At 40.6% G+C, this 20,581-nt stretch overlaps 1 protein-coding gene across 4 annotated transcripts in view; it reads right to left on the bottom strand.

The window, feature by feature from the left end:
• Positions 1 to 20,581, bottom strand: part of MACROD2 (mono-ADP ribosylhydrolase 2) — an 841,246-nt gene that overhangs the window by 589,062 nt on the left and 231,603 nt on the right. For all 4 annotated transcript variants that reach the window (XM_064647572.1, XM_064647573.1, XM_064647575.1 and 1 more), the window contains one exon: positions 1,289 to 1,405. In XM_064647572.1, the coding sequence (XP_064503642.1) occupies positions 1,289 to 1,405 (117 nt within the window). The remainder of the gene's footprint in view (positions 1 to 1,288; positions 1,406 to 20,581) is intronic.

The raw sequence follows: 20,581 nt of genomic DNA, 5'->3' as shown, positions 1-20,581 counted from the left end.
TTTTGTATAAGAGGAAGAATTAAATATCAAAAGTCTCCTGTACGGCAAATTACAATGTGTTATTCAACAATTCTATCCCTTTTATGGGAATCTGGTAAAGATTTGGGCCATACATAAATCCAACCTAACATTGAATCTTCCTCCAAAATTTCCCTGACCTCTGGTCAAATTAACCTTTCATAAATAACCATTAACATGTGGTAAAACTACATATAAAGTAAACCAAAGTTTTTCTGCACATAGAAATTCCCACTGTCAAAGAAAAAAATTGGAAGCTCTTGTTATCATCACCATAGAAGGTGCCAAAAAATGACTGGGAACACAGTTTTCTCGTGGCATTAAGAGCCACAGAAACCTAAAGGGAACCTGATAGTGCAGTGAGCTTTTGGGTTTCCATCACAATTCAGAGAGATTTGAATATTTTTGAGTGAGACATGATCCTGCTGCAACCTGCATACAAAAAAAGAGTTTGAATTCTAGTTATAACTAGATTTTATATATATATATTGCTGTTTGCAATGGTTTCTTGGTACTTTTATCTTCATATCTTAATATACTATTCTGTAAGATCCTAAACTGCAAAGATTTCCCACTTTTTATTCTCACTGGCTGACCAATGTGCTGTCAACACGAAAGTGTTTTCCAAGATGAGCTCAACATCCACACAACGCGGTCAAACCACCGTCTTCCTACTCGAAACAGGACTGGAATTCTGACAATTCCACTTTCAAAGCACAAAAACATTCCAGCACGGGGCTGCACTCTGTTGAAAGCTGAAGTGTGACAGATGCCTTTGCACTAATTGCCAATCAGATGCCACGTAGCAGCTGAAAACACAATGCATGGCTTTGATCTCCCGGGCTCTCAAAGTATTCCCGATCAAGGAATCTGCACGAGGAATATGAAATATGCAGCATTTCCAAAAGCTGCCTCGGCGCAGCTTAAATATGATAATGTATATTTTGTTCATACTTCATAGAGCATTTCCAATCCTTTATTATGCATATGAAAGGATAGGTTTTAGCTTGCAAAGACAAAAACAAACATGAAAGAAACGCTTTCTATTTCAGAGACACGGAGGTTTCCATCGGATAACGCAGGTGAAATAATCGCCTGGAAAGGCCTGGATCGCTTTGCGGGGAAGAACATCATTACAGAACATGCTTAATTAAGTCCCCCTGCTAATTCTGTCAAATGAATACCTTGTTGAATTAGACCAGAGGGAAATGGAGGCTGCACACCAGCAGCACGTGTTGAGAAGGAAAGCTCTGAGGAAAGGCTGACTTACATTTGGCAGGCAGGTCGTACCCACAGGTGATTTTGGCCTGTCCAGTCTCACACCCGCTCAGGTTCCGACACTCAGCAACCAAGCAGGGCCCAGCAGCTCTGTGTATGCAGCCATCCACTGCAAAAAAAAACCAAAAAACACTTGGTCAAGAAACCCCAGTCCTTACATTTCACTCAAATAGATCATCACAAACATTTACTGCCCGTTTTCACATCCACAGACCCACCGATCTGCAGGTCGACACCCAAATATATATTATTTTTTTTTCAGTCTGTGTGTTTTTCAAAAACATAATAGTCAGTCAACTTGTTGCTAATTGGAAAGAAAACATCCAGAAAAGGTAAAGGAGAATAAAAATTTCAGTGTTAGAAAAGGGGTTTATTCAAGGCTCTAAGAAATTCTCCGTACAAATTATGAAAACAAGTGTGATCCCCATCTCTTTTACTACACACCTCTGATACTTCTACAATTGTGCAAATCATTTAATGTCACTGTCCCACTAATGCCTTACACAAAAATTCCAAGAAATAATGCTTATGGGTTTGAAATATTAAAAAAAACCCCCTAATGTTGACCTTTTTTCCTTTTTACATTCTTTTTTTAAATTTTGCATTATTCATGCAACACTTTGGAGTTAATTAAAAAATAATTACTAAAGGTTGCAATTGCAGCTAAGTATGCAAGAAAATTAGTAGAGTGCATAGATCTTATTACCCTCAGGAGCCAGCAAAAGAATAAACCAAGGCTGCTGGCACAGCAATTCTGCCCTCTCAACATGCAATCCAAGAAATCATTTACTGTAATTATAGCAAAAAAGTTTGAGAAACAGGATACAAAATAATAAGGGAAATTGTTTATGCATGAACATATTAACTACAGCAGGGCCCTAATTCAGCAGCAACGACGGAGTTCAACTGGGAGAAATAATCATCATATAAATTACAATATCCACTCAAAAAGGTTGAGCTCAGGTATAAAGGCTGAACAAATACTTATGGAGAAAAGAAAGATTCTGGATGCGTATCATCCTATATTTATTTCAGATTTTCTTTCAGGTTTTACCAGTTCAAAGTTAAAGCAGTACCCAAGAGCTTATCGGAAGCAGTTAAACCAGAACAGGGTTGAAAAGCCAGGTGTGGATGGGCTTCCAAGAGATGCACAGCATAAACTGTAGATCTGGGCTCAGATTTGGGCAACCCAAGGGTTGGGCACTCAGCATCCCTGCTGAGCACTCACTGCCCACCGGGATGCAGGGGAGCAGGAACAGCCCTTCCTGCAGGATGGTTTTTGAAGCTGCAATGGAAACGACGAGTGGCCTTCCTGGATCAAAGGCACAGCTGGCTTTGTAAGGTGTTGAGTGTTTCCTGAAGCCACATATCTCAAGTGGAGAGGCAGAAAACAGCTTCAAATGGATGAAACATTCTTCTACTGACTGCCTTTTTTAAAGAGTTCTGTGCCAGAGTTGACGTTCAGGTGACCCAGTCAAATTGGATAAGCAGCTCCTGGTACTCCATCCTCATCCTGGCCACAAGTGCCGCTGATTTTCAAACTGTCATTTTGAAATACTTTATATTAGACAGAAAGATAATTAAGAATCATGTGATGTTGCACTTTCAGTGGAGTTTTCTAAAACTTTCTTACTGAAAAGAACATGGATGCCAATCCACCAGTTGTGAGCATGTTGTGCACTCCCTATCTCTTCTTGCTCTGCCTTAGCTGAACTTGGTTTTAACTTACCCAAAATCTCTGCTCAAGAGACTCTAAGATGCTAATGCAAGAGTAATATTTTGTAACCTCGAGGGGGAAAAAAGAACGTTTGAAATCCCTCCTGTGCTCACAACATCCGATTTAATTATTTTCACTTAATTACTAAACGCTTTCCCAAACCTGTATGCACTGAAACCAACCTCAAGTATAATTTTATAAGCACCACCACCACAATCTTTACCAACATTAGTATTTCCTGAGACACCAACACAAAACCAGCACTTTCTGCATGATTCTTTACAGAGGAAGAAGCCTTTCACCCCAGGAGTAGTGGACAAAGGAAACCATGATAAAGGCAGTCTATCAGTGGCTTCCTGGAGCTGGTTCCACACAGGTCTGTGTCCAGCCTTTGCAATCCAAGAAGCCTCCAGAAAGCTGAAAGACTAATTGAAAAGAAATTGAATTCTTAACAGGAAAATCAATTCCATCACAACCAATCCTGACACATGACAAGGACAAGGGAAGACATCTGCCAAACCTGAAAAAGTAAATGTGCAAACTTCCCTTATAAAGGTGGCACAACATGAAGTGATTGAATAATCCAGACAGGCATGGATGGAAAAGTAGAAATTAGCATTTCATGTACTTCAGTGACTGACACAGAAGAATGAAGGAGGGGGGAGAACACCACCAAAGAGAAAACCCAGACACCAAACCAGTCAAAGTTCTCAAAACAACCTCTTTTTTCCATACTTTATTAAATATATGAACAGAGATGACCTCTGGTCTATGTACACATTTTTCATTTAATATGATAATTTCAATAAATCCTGCTAGAAATACTCTGTTTCCAATAATATAATCTAATATACACTGCAGAACACAGGTTTAATAATTCTTAAAACAAAACCCAAGCAGTGAAATATATTGCCAAATCTGAGCACTCTGCATAACACAAAGAAAATAATTGGCAAAGGAAAGGTAGAGGGGATTAACAAATCTGAATGTGATTTTAGACTCTGCTAAAACATGTCTTAGCTGCATTAATTAAAAAAAAAAAGCATGAAACAGGAATTCACAAAACATTCACATGAGCTATTTTGTTTGTTGGACCTGTGCAACAACTGGTAATGCCAGTGTACAGAGAGGTAAGCCCTGTTAACATGGAAACTTTGTGGAAATTACAGATAATGACAACAACCTCAGGAGGGAAAAATGATGGCCAAAGATATATTGTTATTGTGTGTAGTAAGAAAAAAGAGATTTATGTGATAATAATGTCATGCTGCCAAATGAACAGGACAGTGAAGAACCTTTGATACACTGGTTTCAGAGATCTCATCTGAATCATCTGTTTGCTGGATAGCTGCTCATCTGCATTCTGCTAACCAGAGCTGAGAAATTTTCCATCCTATCCCATTGTTCCTTCCCTAGAACTTCTTTGTGCAGCTGGCTGAAAAGCCCAGACCCTTATGGTCAAGTCTGACTTGGCCTCACATGACCGTGATCAAACTTTGCCTTGTCACTGCTTTCTACAACCACTGGAAAATGCCCTCACTCTGCCTCACTTTCTTCCCCAGGCTGCCTTCCCATCGAGGTTCGTGGAGATCACATACATGTTTTGGGTAATTTCCACACACAAGTGACCTGCCACTTCACAGCTCTGGGAAAGACATGGGAAAACCCCAGTAAAAAACTGTTAGTCATCACTGGCAAGAAATCCTGTCTCCATTCTGACAGTGATTAACCAGCAACACTTGAAGGCACTGAAGGCAGGGCTTGCAACCATCCTCATTGAGACTGTGCTTCTTGGAACAGGTTTCAAGCTTATAAACCAACCTATTTCTAAGGATTTTGGTCTCTCTTCCCTCATGCACCCTCCTGGACAAGCACAGGGAAGGGGATTCTCAGTTTTGAAGACCTAGAAACGTGAACTATATTTTGATGGCTCAAGAACCTTCTGATTCAGCTCCATAGTTCAAGCTGTTCATGCTTGTGTAAAGCTATTAAAAGTACTGCTCCGAATCTTTTCCACGAAAAATAATATTAGCAATTCTCTTGCATGCTTCCACAAGTTTTAGGAGCCACCAGGAACAGCATTTTGTTCTCCCAACAATTCAGCAGAAGCCATTAATGAAGAAAAACACCTTTCAAAGCTGCTGCAGTCAATGGCATTGCTCGCACAGTGAAGTCACATGGAAATAATTGCATAAAATAGATGAACAAGATCAAGTATCAAAATAAAACTCTCATGCAAAAGGACAGTGTATTAATAACAATGTGGAATATGGAATCTTTGACCATCCTTCTCACTGCACGCTGACGGGTGTAACAGGTTAAATCCCTTCTTATTTAATTTATTGTGAAGCAATTGCATTTGTTCTCCAGAATTAAAGGGTTAAAGTTATATAGTTATAAAAAACCTAGCTAATTTACTGGTGTACAATACAGAACAAACCTATTTCTTATAGAAAAATCTCTTAAAATTGCAAATGAAGCAAAAGCGCAGGAAACACAGAATTAAGGGTATCATGGGATGCTGCTTAAAAAAAAAAAATAACCTCAGCAAAACTAGCCTTGCATTGCAGATGGTAATAAAAAAGGGTAAGGTAATCAAACACCACAGCAAAAAAATATAAACTCCCCCAGGAATAATAAGGCCCAAATTTCTTTTGTGACCTTGTGTGAGAATCTGAACAAAGTGAAGCTCTGATGTAAACAACATATGCAGATTGATTGTGTTGCATTTCAAGAGTCCATCTATTCTTTTTTTCCACAGTAATACCTGTTCTCTGGTGCTTTCCCAGATTTTTATTCCTCCTTTTCAGCAGGAAGATTCAGGAGGTTTAGTTATTTAAGTAAGTCACCTGTGCCTGATTTATCCAGGAAATGGTGCTGTTCCTTCCTCCACAGGGCAAATGCCAGGAGTGGATAAAACCAGAATATTGTCCTTATATCAGAGACACTGCCAGGGGGACACAAGAGGAAGCTGCTTTGCCCAGACTGGAGTAAATCTCTGCTAAACGTGTCCTCAATCGTTGTGGACCTTTCAAAAACATCCATTGCAAGGATGTGTGAGGCAACCAGAAGGGAAAAAAACCCCACAACAGACAAAAAAACCCCACTGAACCCCCAAATAACAACCCAAAAAACCCCAACTGGCAGCAAAACCCAATCTCATCCTGCAATAAAAAAAAAGTACCTCTAAGAAGTTCATTGTAAGCAAGTGCTGCCAAAGTTGAAACTGCCCCTCTGAGAGCGATGCCAGGGGGAAATAAATCCTGCCCAGCAAGAGACAACAGCTGCTGGTCTAATGAACAAAGGTGGGCATCTAAAAACGATCCCAACACAGATGCCAGGCCGTGCTGGGACGGCAGTTTATATCACAGAGATGGCCTCTGCCACTGGGAAGTTTAATGAACTGAAGATTTTCAATCAATGCACTGGTTTATAGGCCTCCAACATAATTAATTTTAAATACTTAGCAATTATACAGCACTTCCTGGCCATGATCTCGTGGAGTTTAAAAGCATCATCTGTTTTAGGCCTTAAAATTCTCCATTTCAAACACAAAAAGCACAGATGAACCATTTATTTTGAGATGAACCATTTATTTTGAGATGGCTGGGTCTCTGAATTAGGTTCACATTTCACCACAGACAATCTACACTTACAGTTCCTTAAATATTCTTATTTTTAGAAACTCTCAGTGCCTACACCTGACTTAAATCAAGACCAAAATGAGAGCTGTAAGTCTTGTTGCTTAAGTGACTGATTACCTAATGTGTCAATCCACAGTCTCTGTAGAGTGCCTTCATTTCTTCAGACTCAACATTCTGAGCACGCACATTTCAGCCAGAATTAAAATTTGGGGTCCTCCTGACTCCAAAGCAGAGGGAATTTAATGAAAATTATTAAGAAGACATAACAAAATCATTATTCTGCTGCAAGGAACAAAACTACTCATAACAATGGCAGGTGTCAGACATGGAAAACTTGTATTTTATAATACCATTTAGCTGAAATCCTGCAAATTTAGCATTAAAATTCACCAGTAATTGCCTGCCATGGTGAAAAGGGCTGGGAATTAAATTTTAAAACCTACTGGTTGTTTTAGGAGAAGGCTGCCCTTAGCTGGATGCAGTTCCAGTCAAGCATATCACAAAAGCAGCTGAAAGATCCAACATAATCAATGTCCACGCTATAAACTGGTAAAAAAACATATGGATAAAGGAATCAACAATGATTCAAAATAAAGCTCACTTACCCACAAACCTGTTAAATTTTAAGTGTCTCACATTTATTGCACACAGCCAGTTAATTCTCACTTTGACAAAAACACAAACCAACAGTAAACTCACCAATTCTGGCAGATTTTTTATTTTAGTTAAGTACCTTGGGATACCAGAAACTCACATTTAAAACTAAGGAAAAGCCAAGTAAAAGTTGTTCTGTCACAACTGGCAAATTCCTCCCATTAATGACCAAACAATAAAGAAGGTGTTTGTTTTATCTCACATTTATGACACCATCTTTCTCAGTCTCCGAGCGCTCCGCTCCAATTTTGGGGATGGATTTATAATGTCAATAGGATTCACACTTTTGTCAGCCCACTCGAGCAGCAGAAGGGCTCAGAGAAACACAGGGCTGATAAACCTGTCTGAATGTCACACTTTTGGCAGGCAAAAAAAAAAAAAAAAAAAAAAAAAAAAAAAGTAGGAAAGGCTCCAATAGTGTTTTTCCAGTTTTCTTCCCCAGTCCAAACTGCTGACATTAAGGCATGTGTGAAGGAACCATTGCCTTCCTTTTAATTGTGTTAGTGCTGAGACACCTGACGTGCCACACTCCTCTCCAGATGGAAGGGAGACAGCTCAGCCCCAAACACCTCCCTGCAGCACAGAGCTGCTTGTTGTTGTTTACAAGAAGGGAAATCAGGAGCTGAAATCTGGGCAAATTCAGGCTACTCTGTGCTATCCAACCAAACTCAGCTCATATTCCTCCCAACCTGCTCCCCCCCAGCTTCCCAAATTATTAAGCAACTGCAAGTTTTTCTGTGGTATCACCCTGAAGAAGTGGGGTTTGGCCACTTCCCTCAGCCCCCTGGGCAGTCACAGCACTTCATTTCCAGCTGGATAATGAACAGGTTGGAAGGACACAATGGTTCACCTACATTTCGTTGCTGGGATGCCTACTTGATCCTGGATTTTTGTTCATGTTACAGTGCTGTTATTCCAGGACTCTCATTCTTCAGTAAATATCCACATTACTGCCTTTAAAATCTCCCTGAAACCCTCTCTTGCCACGATGGCTATTAAGCTATTGAAGACATCAGGCTACTTCCATCATACCAACCTCTGTCTAGTGCATTTTTAGTCTTTTTCTCCTCCTGCACTGTTTGGAAACATTAAGTTAAATTCTGAGAAGCAGCAAAAGAAAAAGAATCTAATAATAAGATAAAAAGCATATCTAATAATAAGATAAAAAGCCTGAAAGGGCAATGAAAATCAGATTTTATTTTTAAAGAGCTATTTCCTAATGTTCTGCTGCAGCAATAAAGAACACAGAAATGGACTGACTGGTGAGACTGGCTGTCCATCTGTCTCAGCAACCAATCTCATGTGATGGCAAAGGAAATGCTTAAAAGCAGAGGGAAAGATCAGAGAAAGAAATGACCAGCCTTCCACAGAATATCCTTCCAACCCTTCGGCACCGGAAAATCACAAAGCTGAGCAAGATGTCTTCTCTATATCACTCTGGACCTGCTTTTTTCCTTGGTGTTTTGTTTTTTGGGGTTTTTTTGACAAGCATTCTGTGACCATCTCAGATTCACACAAGTATTTGAATTTGTAACTTCCCATTTTCCTTAGTTCTCTGTGTAATGCAGACAGCATCATTGGCAAGGAAATAAATAAGTACTGCAGGTTATTCTGAGTAAAGGCATGCTGCTAACCTAGAAAAACAGACTGAAAATAGAAAAACTTTCTATAGTCTTTAAAGAAGTTTTTGGTTTGTTTTTTTTCCCCCCTATTTACAACACACACAGACAAAACAGAATCAGAGAATCACAGAATGGTTTGGGTTGGAAGGGACCTTAAAGATCATCCAGTTCCAACGCCTCTGCCATGGGCAGGGACACCTTCCACTAGACCAGGCTGCTCAGAGCTCCATCCAAATGGCCTTGAACTCTTCCAGGGATGGGACAGCCACAACATCTCTGGGAAAGCTGTGCCAGGGCCTCACCACCCTCACAGCAAAGAACTTCCTCCTGATGTCAAATCTAAACCCAGTTCCTGTCAGTGTGAATCCATCCCCCCTGCTCCTGTCACTCCATGCTCTTCTAAAAAGCCTCTGTCCATCTTTTCAGTCACTCCCTTCAGGCACTGGAAGGCCACAATCCGGTCACTCCGAAGCCTTCCCTTTTCCAGGCTGGACAACCCCAATTATCTCAGCCTTTCCCCAGTTGTTTGATATGTACTTTTCTTGGGGTTTTGTTTGTTTATCTGGTTTGCAGTAGGTCTTTTCCTTCTCTGGAAGTTTCAGCATTTTAGGGCTCCAATGGTGTGTTCTATTACTTGCAAATGTTTCAAAAGTACCAAGTGCACACGGGCTGGTCACAGCAGATGAATTGTATTAAGCCAGAATAGGTATCTGCACATTTGGAGTGTAGTTATTAAGCAGCCAGCACACAGTGATTATACAAATTTATTCACAATGATCAGCCAGCAGTTGACAGGCACAGGTCAAGGATTTAAACAGAGCAGGCTACCAAGTAATAATTGTAAAATGACTGTGTGGTGCATCCTCACAGCCCTAAAGGCTGCTGGAATGTCATACCAAAGAATTTTAAAGGTATAATGATTTTTTTTTTGTTTTAAGTATGAAGTTAACCACTTTTTCCCCTACAGAAACGCAAGAGGATGTGATCCAGCCCCTTCTTGTCAGAGAACATGGAAAGAAAGGCATTCTCACACAGGTCTTTCTGGATTTGAAGCCTAAGGGCTTCCTGAAGGAAATACGACTTCTAAGTAAATATAACGAATCCAGACATGGGAGAAGGTGATTTTTCTTTTTAGCCATAGGGTGCAGCGAGCACCAGAACACTGCAAATCACTGCTGGAATGAAAGAATCCATTAAAGCTTTGGAGAAAACCCGGGAGAAGACCCTGAGCCTGAGCCAAACAAAGGAAGTATGTGGTGCCAGGTGAATAGCTCCACTTCCCTGAAAAGTCCTCCCAAAGAAAGATCTGCCAAGAAAAAGCTTTTGGGACTTAGGACTTCAGGTATTACATTCTAAACACTTTTTGTAAGCAGTTCCTTTGCTTGTTTTCAAGAGGCAACTCTTCCCTTCCCCTCTAACCCAAACGGGTTCAGCTTGACCGTGCAGCAGCACGGAATTGTCATGGAGGTTTCCAGGATGCACCATCTGAGAGAGAGAGAGAGAGAGGATGAAGAAAATGCAGGAGGAAAGTTCAGTTACAGAGGGAAAGTACGTCCAGTGCTGGGCACACTTCAAAAGGGACTTAAAACAACACAGGGATTGTGGGAACTCAGAATTAGGGCAGCAGCTGGAATGAACAAAGGAGTAAGTCTGGGTATCAACACAGAGATACTCAGGCTTGTAGCAAGGCTGAACGGGCTATAGGAATACTCCAGGAGTACTCCAGGAATACTCCAGGTTGTTCACTGAGGAGCAGCTGGTTTGCTTATTTCCTAGGCCATTTTCACTCGTGCTAATTTACTTTTAGCCTGAACCACTGAAGGGAGAAAAACTTGGTGGAGATACTTCTCAGTCTGCAATCACAGAAACATCCTCTCAATTTGGAGTGCTGTTTCAAGCCAGATTAATTAACAGCATTAATTATACCAAGATTGCCTTGCAATAGGTGAATCCAATTGAACACATTACAATGTATTCTAATGGAATAAATACAAGGGAAGGAAAAGGTAAACACTAGATTAACCAGAAAATGATGTATGAAGAAGGTTCTTTCAGACAGCGTTTTAACACAAGCCTGAGAACTAATTACCCATAAAAAGTCTCAAATACTCTTTCCTATTGTTGAGAGGCTGTGACAGATCATATGTGCAACATAATCAAGACAAGGATAACTCAAAAGATCTTGCCAAAAGATAACTCACAAGATCTAGGACACAATCAACACTCAGCAATGCTGAAATATCAAATGTTTTCCGTGCAAAAATAACACACCAAGTACAAGTTCCCCTATAAAAACAGTATCATACCCTGATACAGACTCACAATGCAAATGAAATGCAGAAGGGAAGCTATTTACTCTCACTAATATGTCAGATTGCATTGCAGAATCTGACAAATCTATAAAAATATTAGAGGCATCAGCACAACCTTCACACATAATTAACTGTATCTGCAGTAAAGGGGGCAAGCTGCCATCAGCAGACCATGCCTTCCCTTTCCACCCCTGGACAGATTGCCTCTGACAGGGAAGTTCTGCTTCCAAGGTAAATGGAAAAGCCTTATACTAAGTTAAGATTGTCAGATATATTCATAATGATCAAGTGGAAATTAAGTGACCCACGAATAAAAAAGAAAAGGAATAAAAACACTTGAGTGTCTGCTTATTTATTTATTTAACATCAGAATTAAAACCAAGATAATGGCAAGAGTGTGAGACAACATGCCTTCCACAGTGCCCTTTACTAGGGTTTTTTTTTGCAGTGTAATCACTTTGGACAGAAATAATACAAAAAAAAGGAGAAGGACACAGAGCCTGACAACAGCAAGTGACCTCTGGAGTTAATGGAAGACTCTGATTCCCAAGGCTGCATGGGAAGCTTCCCTGAGCTGTTCCCTCCCCAGCCCTCCACAGGGCCACACCACAACACCTCGTTTAATCAAGTCCCACACAAGTTTTTTAACCTACAAGAAAGGTAAGCCTGTAATTAATGAACTTATTACTTATCTGAGCTGGCTGCAACCCTCCCTATGCTTCATGAGTTGTGGGAAGAGAAATTAAAGTCCTAAGCACAGCTTAAATTTACAATCTAATAGTTTTGGAGTAAGAAACAAGACATCCCACTCAGATGGCTATATTTACCAGTTCGGTAATTCTGGTAATTCCCTCCCAAATAACTTGATGTTTGTCCTAAAACACTATTAAAGGGTAGATAAGGAACAGAAGAACTAAAGAGCTGGTTAATCTGTGCAGCATCATTATGTATTATTTAGTTTAATATCTTCTTGTAGTAAATACGAAATCATTATGTGCCATTTTCTTCAAGAGAACATTGTAGTAAATTTGGTGTTGCAACAGAACCATTAAAGTATAATAGTGTACACAGAAAAATTCTACTGATTAGCAAGCAAAAATATGTAATTATAGCCACAGTGTGGGACTCAGTTGGCTGGTGTTTTATTGCATACAGCTTTGTAAGACCACTTTGCTGCCAAAAATAATGAGGAAAATACTGAATTGCTACTTCCAGTTGTACTGGAGGTTTTTGTCTTGATTTTATTGACATTTATAAAGTGATTGTCACATGTAACAAACAAGCCCTGGTGCCAGCACTGGGAGCTGCAGCAATTAACGAGCAAACAGCAGCAATTCCATAGCAACATTCCATGGATATGGATCAATATTCACTGATTTGTTTAAAGAGGTAATTCTGAGCAACGCTTTGGCCAAAGCATCTCGAGGGCTCAGCAGTCTGAGCAACATCAGTGAAATAACACAAAAGCACCAGGACGTGGCTTTAACATCAGCCCTTAAAAAGTTGTAGTGAACACATTCAAATTGCACATCTCCAGTGTGTAAAAATACAGCTTTTAAAGGAAGCACATGTGACAGTGAGTAGAAAGATTGATATTTGGTGTTACACTTAAGCCTCCAGATTTCCCTTCCCTTTCCTGAAAGGGAAGAGGGGGAATGAGGTACATTTATAGCGTTGTACAAAAAAAGATGGAAAGTTCCAGTTTAAAAAGCTTGCAGAGAAATTAAAATCACAAAGGATCTATTTTTAAAAAAATAATTTTTTTTTTGTTTAAAAACAAATTTATCTACAGAAATTAAAATTTTTAAAGAAGTTAAAATCCGTTTGTGAAAAGTTACATTAGAATGTTTCAGAGTCATTAAATTCACTGGGTTTTTACCCACAGGTGGTTCATAACTGCAGCCCAACACCATTAGAAAGAAGCAATTACTGATATGCCAAAGAATAAAGTGAGAGGACAGGGAATCCTGGCTGAAGGTACCAAAGCTCCAAAGAGTAGTGATGGACCCTGGGAAAAAATTCCACTTCAGTAACGTTCTGCTTTCTGGAAACATTCATAGCACAGAATCTTTACCCATATTTAGAAAACAAACAAACAAAAAAAATCTTAGTAGCTTATGTCAGTGGTGTCAAACGCAGAATAAATTCCAACACAATTCCTACTATTAATCCACCCACTGTCAGAAAGTAAACTTTTAAAAACAGCTTTGCCCACTTACTTTCAGAGTAGTCAAAGGCTTGCAAATAGCAAGTCGTGCTCCGGATTACGGGAAGAGCCCCTGGGGAATTGGGCAAGGCACCGTGAGCTGCCCTCTATACCAAGGGCACATTGAGACTCATCTGCATTTTTCTATTAAACTTTCCCACTTTGGGTCCATCTTCATTAGCAAGCACAGAGAACCAACAAGAGCACAGCTGTGCTGTAAATACTGGGCACAGCTCGGGTGCTTCCTGGTGGTGAACAGGGGTTTTTGTTTGTTCGAGGTGCTGGTTTTATTTTGGTTTTGGGCCAGGGTATCTCTGCTCCTAAGGCTGAACACCAGTTTTCCAGTGGAACGCATTAGGGACATGTTCTCCAGCCTACTTTTACCAAAGAAACCCAGTTCATGTGCTCCAATACCAAATACCAAAGCAGTGAGGAGAGTCAGGGGATTTCCTCCAAAAGCATGTTCTAGGCCCTAACAATAAACAACAAGGTAAATGCACCCTGTAAGCATTGGTTTGAGTTGAAATTTATTGGAATTTCTCCGGATTTTTAGCAATGCCTGCAAATAAAGGAGGAAAAGCGCAAATGCTCACACCTGAATGAATCAAAAATCTAAACTATCTGAGCAGCATTTTGTTACCCACGACGTGCACGAACCAAAATTCAAAAGATCAAAGCAACAACTCCAGCTCTGCCCCAGCCACACAAAGTCAGCACGGTGGGATATCCATCCCTTAAGGTTTTTAAGTTGTAAACAGGCACTAACAAACAACTGAGTGATGGCAGAACAAAAACACTGCGCAGTCACCGCGGGGTTCAGGCACAAACAAGCTCTGTCTTACAGTGATGAATATGTTCTGCTGCCAGGGGGGGTGGGGAGGATGAGACCCAGGGCATGATGGAGAACCCCATTTAGAGCACTGAGATGACTTACACACGTAATCCCGTGCCACAGTTCTAGTTACTCCTGATGGCAAGATGGAGGAAAGCAACCCTTCCCTGCTGCCGAACTGTTATTAGACATAATTGTGATACACAACATTTTACGAAGCAAAGTCCTTGTGGAATGAACATCTCGGGTCAAACTGAATAAGCAAAACACGTGAACGTGGTGCTGAAACATTTTACAAGACAGTCTCCAGAAGACCTGCAGTTAATTTAGTCCCAGGCCACAAATACTCCGTATGTCCCAGTAGCATCAGCATCACGCTGTAAAGACAAGCTGGTCACGGTCCTGTGGAAAGATGATGTCTTTTGCTCCAGTAAATGGGCATCTTAGGTTTACTTTGTAAACCTTAGCTTTGATAGTATTAATGCATTTTATTTTCAAAATATATCCTTTCACAGAGTCAGAGAATAAATCAGGCTGGACTGGACCCTGGAGGCTATGCAGTCCCACCCCCTGCTTGGGTTCCCTTTACAGAACAAATGCACAGTTGAACCAGGTCTGCCTTCCATCCTCCTGAAGGTGATGAAAACCTACAGAAAAACTTGAGGAGCTCTTCTACCATCTAAAATCTGTTTATTGTTATTATTTTTTTACTAATTATGTTTATGCTCCAGGGTAAAACAACACCCAACACCTACATGTTATTGAAAATAAATGTTTTTCAATTATTAAGATGGAAGAACGGGAGCTGAAAAATAACTGGCAAAAAGGCTCACCCGAAAACAGTCCCAAGAGGACACCCACCCAGCCTGGCAAGGGGCCCATTTGTGGGGATAGCAGGAACCACAAAGAATAGGTGTAGCTGAGGCATTAAGGAGGATGAAAGGTCTGAGCTGACAGCAAATACAGCCCAGATCTGAGTTCTCCGTGAGGGGAGCCCAGGCTGTTATTTGTTATCTGGGGACTGAGGGATGCACAACGTGGGCAGGAGCTGCCGCCACAGGGATGAGCCCAAAGAGCCTTAATGAGGGACAATCTGCAGCCTCAGAGCTCTCAATACATAACTCATGGTGTGAGTCAAAAAGGAAAGGGCTGACTTTTAACACAGCTTTCAGCACAGAGCCCGGGTTCTGATTTCTTTTCCTCACATCTCAATTCCTTTTCTTAATTTTGCTGCTCCTTTTCAACAAGAACAGGTTTTTTTTAATCTCTCTTCTAATTAGAAGGCAAACTTCCTGATCTATTGACCTGTTGCACAATATGATTTTAATTAGTTCACACCGGCATGCAAGACCTGGACTTAGCATTGCTTTGCCTGAATAAACCTTGTTGCCCATTGAAATAATTTACATAAACAACTCCACAAAAGATTTTTTTTTTATATTTTTTAAAATATTAGTGATCAAAATTCAGTGGGATTGAGTCGATGTTGTAAAAAGTGATGTTCATGACCTTCTGAAAGACAGTTTTCCCTACTGAACTACACTTCCTACATGATTTTTTGGTGTAAAACAACTAGGATTTTTTTTGGTGGAGTACCAATATATCACTCCTTCTCCATTAATGCCTTATGAGCATGTCAGCACAGATACAGGTATTACGGGAATATTTGTTTTGAATAGAAATCTCACTGAGCAAAGTCTTTAAGACCAGACATCATCTGAAAGCAAGAGTTTTTATCACATCCAAAAAACTCCTCAAAGCTTCACACAGATTTTTTTAATCAGAGGATTTTATGTATTTCATAAAGGAGATGGACAACATATGGGAAAATAAGGGTTAAATGAAGGGTGGGAAAACCAAGGGTAAAACGATGGGTGGTATTTTCAATACCTTTCAGGCCCTCCCTGTACCTCCAGAAAGCCCCAGAACTCCCATCTCCCTTCACTTTACACTCAGTTCTTCCCACCTCCAACCCAGACCTTTGGGATTTGCTGGCAGGATAAAAGCCACACGTGTTACACTGGGTCTGAAATACAGCCAGCCACATTATTCCAACAAAATATATAATGGTTGAGAATCCCTGGATTTCCCCACCTTAACAGAGGCTTTAGCTTCTCTCTGCACATCAGTTTTCAGAAATGTAGAGAAACCCACTTGTTTTGAAAGCGGCAACTCTCTGTCAAACACATCTGCAAATAACCCTGAGATTAATTAATGTATTGGCAATTAAAAGCAGGTGACAGCACGAGGAAACCCAGGGGAAGGGTGTTTCAAAACCTGCAGACTGATCATGTAGGACGGGGCATAACAAAAGCACAAATGGATACCATCACATATTTCCTTTCCAGTTGGACAAGAAATCCCCGACAACACTGTCTCGGGCTTCAAGGAGTCCCAGGCTTCACTACAGCAATCTGCCCATCTGGGAATGAGTAAGAGAAATGTGTGTTCCTGTGGTCACGACATTTATGAAACACGGGAGAGATCATGGACACGACCGAGGAGATGACTCAGAGAACAGCAAGGCTTGAACTTCCCCCTCCAGCATTTATTGGTGGAGTATTGACCATCATTCCATCTGAACATCTTCCCATGTTCAGCAGATTCCCTATCAAACAGGAGACGAGTTAAGTGTTGCAAGGCAACCTACTTGAAAGCAACAAAATAGCTCCACCAGACAGCATTTGCACTTAATTTTTAGGTGCCATGGTGTTAATCATCAGGAAACTAATGATGCTCCCTTGATGCTTCAAACAGATACCCCAGGAAGGCACAGAATAACAAGTGAAAAGGAAAAAAGTTTAGATAGCCATGCTCAATCTTTCCTTCTATTATTCATAAACCTGCGGGTTTGAAGGCAGAACACAGTTGTCGGGGGTTCCCAGAGAAACCTGGCCTAATTAAGTTTTAATTCCAGCAAATCAGGAGCTATACTTTGTCCTGTCAGACAAGAGTCACATTTTAGCAGCATTTTCCAAAAAGACAGCGTTCCTTGGTAATTCCAGAGTGGGTTTACTCCAAAATCTGGCACCATCTGTGTATCATAAAAGGTCTTTGTGATTCAGGAGTCCCACCAGCCTCATTGTCTGTAAGACTCCAAATAGTCACCCTGGCCACATCTGCCTCCAGAATCCTGGGAAGAATTAAAAATCATTGCAGAACAGCTCCAAAAGAGCCCCTTCTTTCCTCTTAAACCTCTTTCTACTTACTGGCTTCAGGATATGTTTAAACTTAAACTGATGTAGAAGTGCTTTCATAGTAAAATCACATTATCCAGGGATCAAACTCTTCAAAAAACAGCAAAAAAAGACAGAGGGAATGCAGGAGGGGGAAGGAAGAAGTGTAGAGATTGGAATGCAAGGTTTTTTGTAGGCTATTAATGCTAGGATGAGCCAGAAGACCCAACACCCAGTGCCACTATTCCCATTTCCATTGAAGTATTCCTAAATTAACCTCAAGGACAAAATAAACTGTTCCCACCATGCAGAGGACAGTAAGGAGAGCAATTTCTTGCAATACACAAGACTGCTTGAGGAAAACTTCACTCCTTTTGCCATTACCCTCTTCAATGGCTCTTCTAAACATATTCTGGCCCTGAGCTTTGTGAAAGAGTTAAAATCGAAGCCTTGCTAAAACACACTCAAAAATAATGTCTGTCCAGGCACTCCAGGCAATTCAGTATTCCTGGCTCTGCTCCCATTCCTGCTGCAGGAGGTGTGATTGTTGTGCTTTCCTCTTTTCCCCAGTTCTTGGGCTCCATTCAGTGACACGGGGCCAGGCGCTGCTTCGCCACACACCAAACAAACCCCGCGACAGAAACGGGCACAAAACGAGGCAGTATTTTGTCAAAAACCCCCCAAACTGGATGCAACACACACTGTGCAGTGCAGAGGGCAAATGCACAAAATCTCTAAAGGTCTCAAAAACAAGGATTCTGGGAGCATTCTGGCACAAGGTGCGGGGAAAACAACAATTAAGCTTTTGTCAAACATCCTTTTTCCAAGAAACAAACAAATTCTTTCTAAATACCTGTGCTGCCAATGTCTCTCTCCCATGTGTAATTATATAGTCTTTCTTAAAAGACTCCAAACAATCAACTGGCATTGTTAAATAACCAAATGTGTTTTCTCTCTACCGTCCTTTCGATTATTCAACATTAGCACATAAATTGACAGTTATTAGGCAAATGATAAATGTTATCTGTTCAGACAAAAAGTGCTTTACTGAATCAAAACCATTAACAGTTCCCAAGAGCATAAATGTAATTCTTTTATACTACTGAAAAGGAAAAAAAAAAGAAAAAAAAAAAAGATGTTTTTACACTCAGGAACATATGTAGACATTCCCCAGAAGAGGCAAGTAACAGAGCTGACCTAACAGTGTACAGTTTAAAAATCATTGTAAAAGGAATTTAATGCATGTAAGATTAGAAAACATGAAATTTGATTTCTTTTCCTTATGCCTCAGAGCTTCTATTAAGCTTCCAGTCGATTTTGCCAAGCCGAAGAAATACTACAAAAAATACTACAAATTTGAAGCATAAATCTACCCTTGTACCAATTTTTTGCTACGTAATAAAATAAGTATCCTTTGTCAAGCACAATGACCACATTAAAGGATGGAAACATAACAGAAACTTATTTCTGTTCAAATACCCTTCATTTAACTCAGAAGATTCAGAAACACGGCAGAAACTGGAGGGACAGATTTTGGAAATTCTTCCAGGACAGGTACTGGTGATAAATAACTCAAGTTACAACACAGAAGATGCCCCCTGTCTTTTCAAACATGGGATTATGAAGTCACTCTGATATATCTGTCATGGAAAAGCATTGAAAATATGCTGGGAAAGGATGGGCATTGTTTTCCTGCTTGGAGAAAAGGGCACCTCCTCGTAGCTGCGAGATATCCCTGGCCCTCAGATGACTCCTTGACCCAGCAACACCAAAGTTTACAAAATACCCACCAACAAAAATCAGCAAAGCCACAGGGAAAACACCCTTACTGTTGGATTTGCTCCATCACACCTTTGGTGCAGATGAGTGACACGAAGTCTCAGACTGTAAAGCAAATATCATCATACAAGTCTGTGGTTTTCCCTGAGAAAGGCAACAGAGGTACCTCTGGATAATGAGACGGGAAATGTGTAAATCCCATCCCACTTTCTCGTTCAGGGAGTTTAATAAAGCAGCCCTGCCTCGTGGCACACCGATGTCTTTTGGCAGCATTTGGGAAGATAGCACCTCCTGAGCTGTGAGTCCCACATTTCACTGCACCCTGTCAGCTTAGATAAAAGCTGTCTGCAACTTTTATATTTTTCCTAGACAGAAGAGTTACGCAATATTGCCAAGAAGCTTTAGAACCATACAGGGCAGCCTAGCACTACTGCCAAGCAATTTTTTTTAAGATTTTCTTTCTCCCTCTGTTTAAAAGGTGCTCTGGCAACTCCACAAACATTCGAGGAAGCAGCACGTTCTCCAGCTACTCTGCAGCACTCAGTGAAACAGGGCCTTAGAGAGCCAGGCTTTGGAGACTGACCTCTGACAAATTCTTCATTTATAAAACAACCTTCCTACGAAATGATTATGGGTTGGTTTTTTTTTTTCAGTTTCACAGTTCAAGTTCCCTCCTCCAAAACTAGTCCTAAAGGAGTCCGGTACGAAGTAAAAGGAACAGGGGAAATAAGGAAATAAGAGCAGGCAGTAAATATGTCAATTATTTCAGCATGTTAAATATGACTGGAGAGGAGAGAAACTTCAGTTAATAGCAGCCTGATTATTCCAGCAGGGCCACTTAGTAGTAGTGATGGAAAGATAACACTTGTTTAACTAATGTTTGTAGAGTACTTTACATTCCTGAGATAGAAGAGCTATAGATACTCCAAACACCATCATCATTACAGGGCTGCTTCTCTGACTCCTGTAAATAATTAAAGGCTGGGCCACTATTCTTGGTGAGCACATCCTGATGTAACATCTGGAGGTGGGAGGGGCAGACATGACCAATCCCTCTGTCCTGTATTTTATGCATGAGGAGTGAATACTTCATCGAGTGGTCAGAGCTTGGAGGGCCAGCTTGGAGCTGGTAATGCTTCCTGGAGAGGCTGGGGAGTTCCTTCTGGGAAGACAAGAAGGGATCAATAAGTGGGAGAGCCAACCTGCAGTGATACAGGTTGACTTTTGCTTTTAAAGAAATTTGTTTTGTTTACTTTGTTGGAAGCTCTTAAAAAACATCTTCCAGCCCAGTGCTCGATCCCTTCAGGGCACAATTACACCTTTACCAGAAGCATTAATTAATT

The sequence above is a fragment of the Pseudopipra pipra genome, chromosome 3 (assembly GCF_036250125.1).
Source record: "Pseudopipra pipra isolate bDixPip1 chromosome 3, bDixPip1.hap1, whole genome shotgun sequence".
In the NCBI taxonomy this organism is placed as follows: Eukaryota; Metazoa; Chordata; class Aves; order Passeriformes; family Pipridae; genus Pseudopipra; species Pseudopipra pipra.
This window is presented reverse-complemented; position numbering and strand designations above follow the sequence as displayed.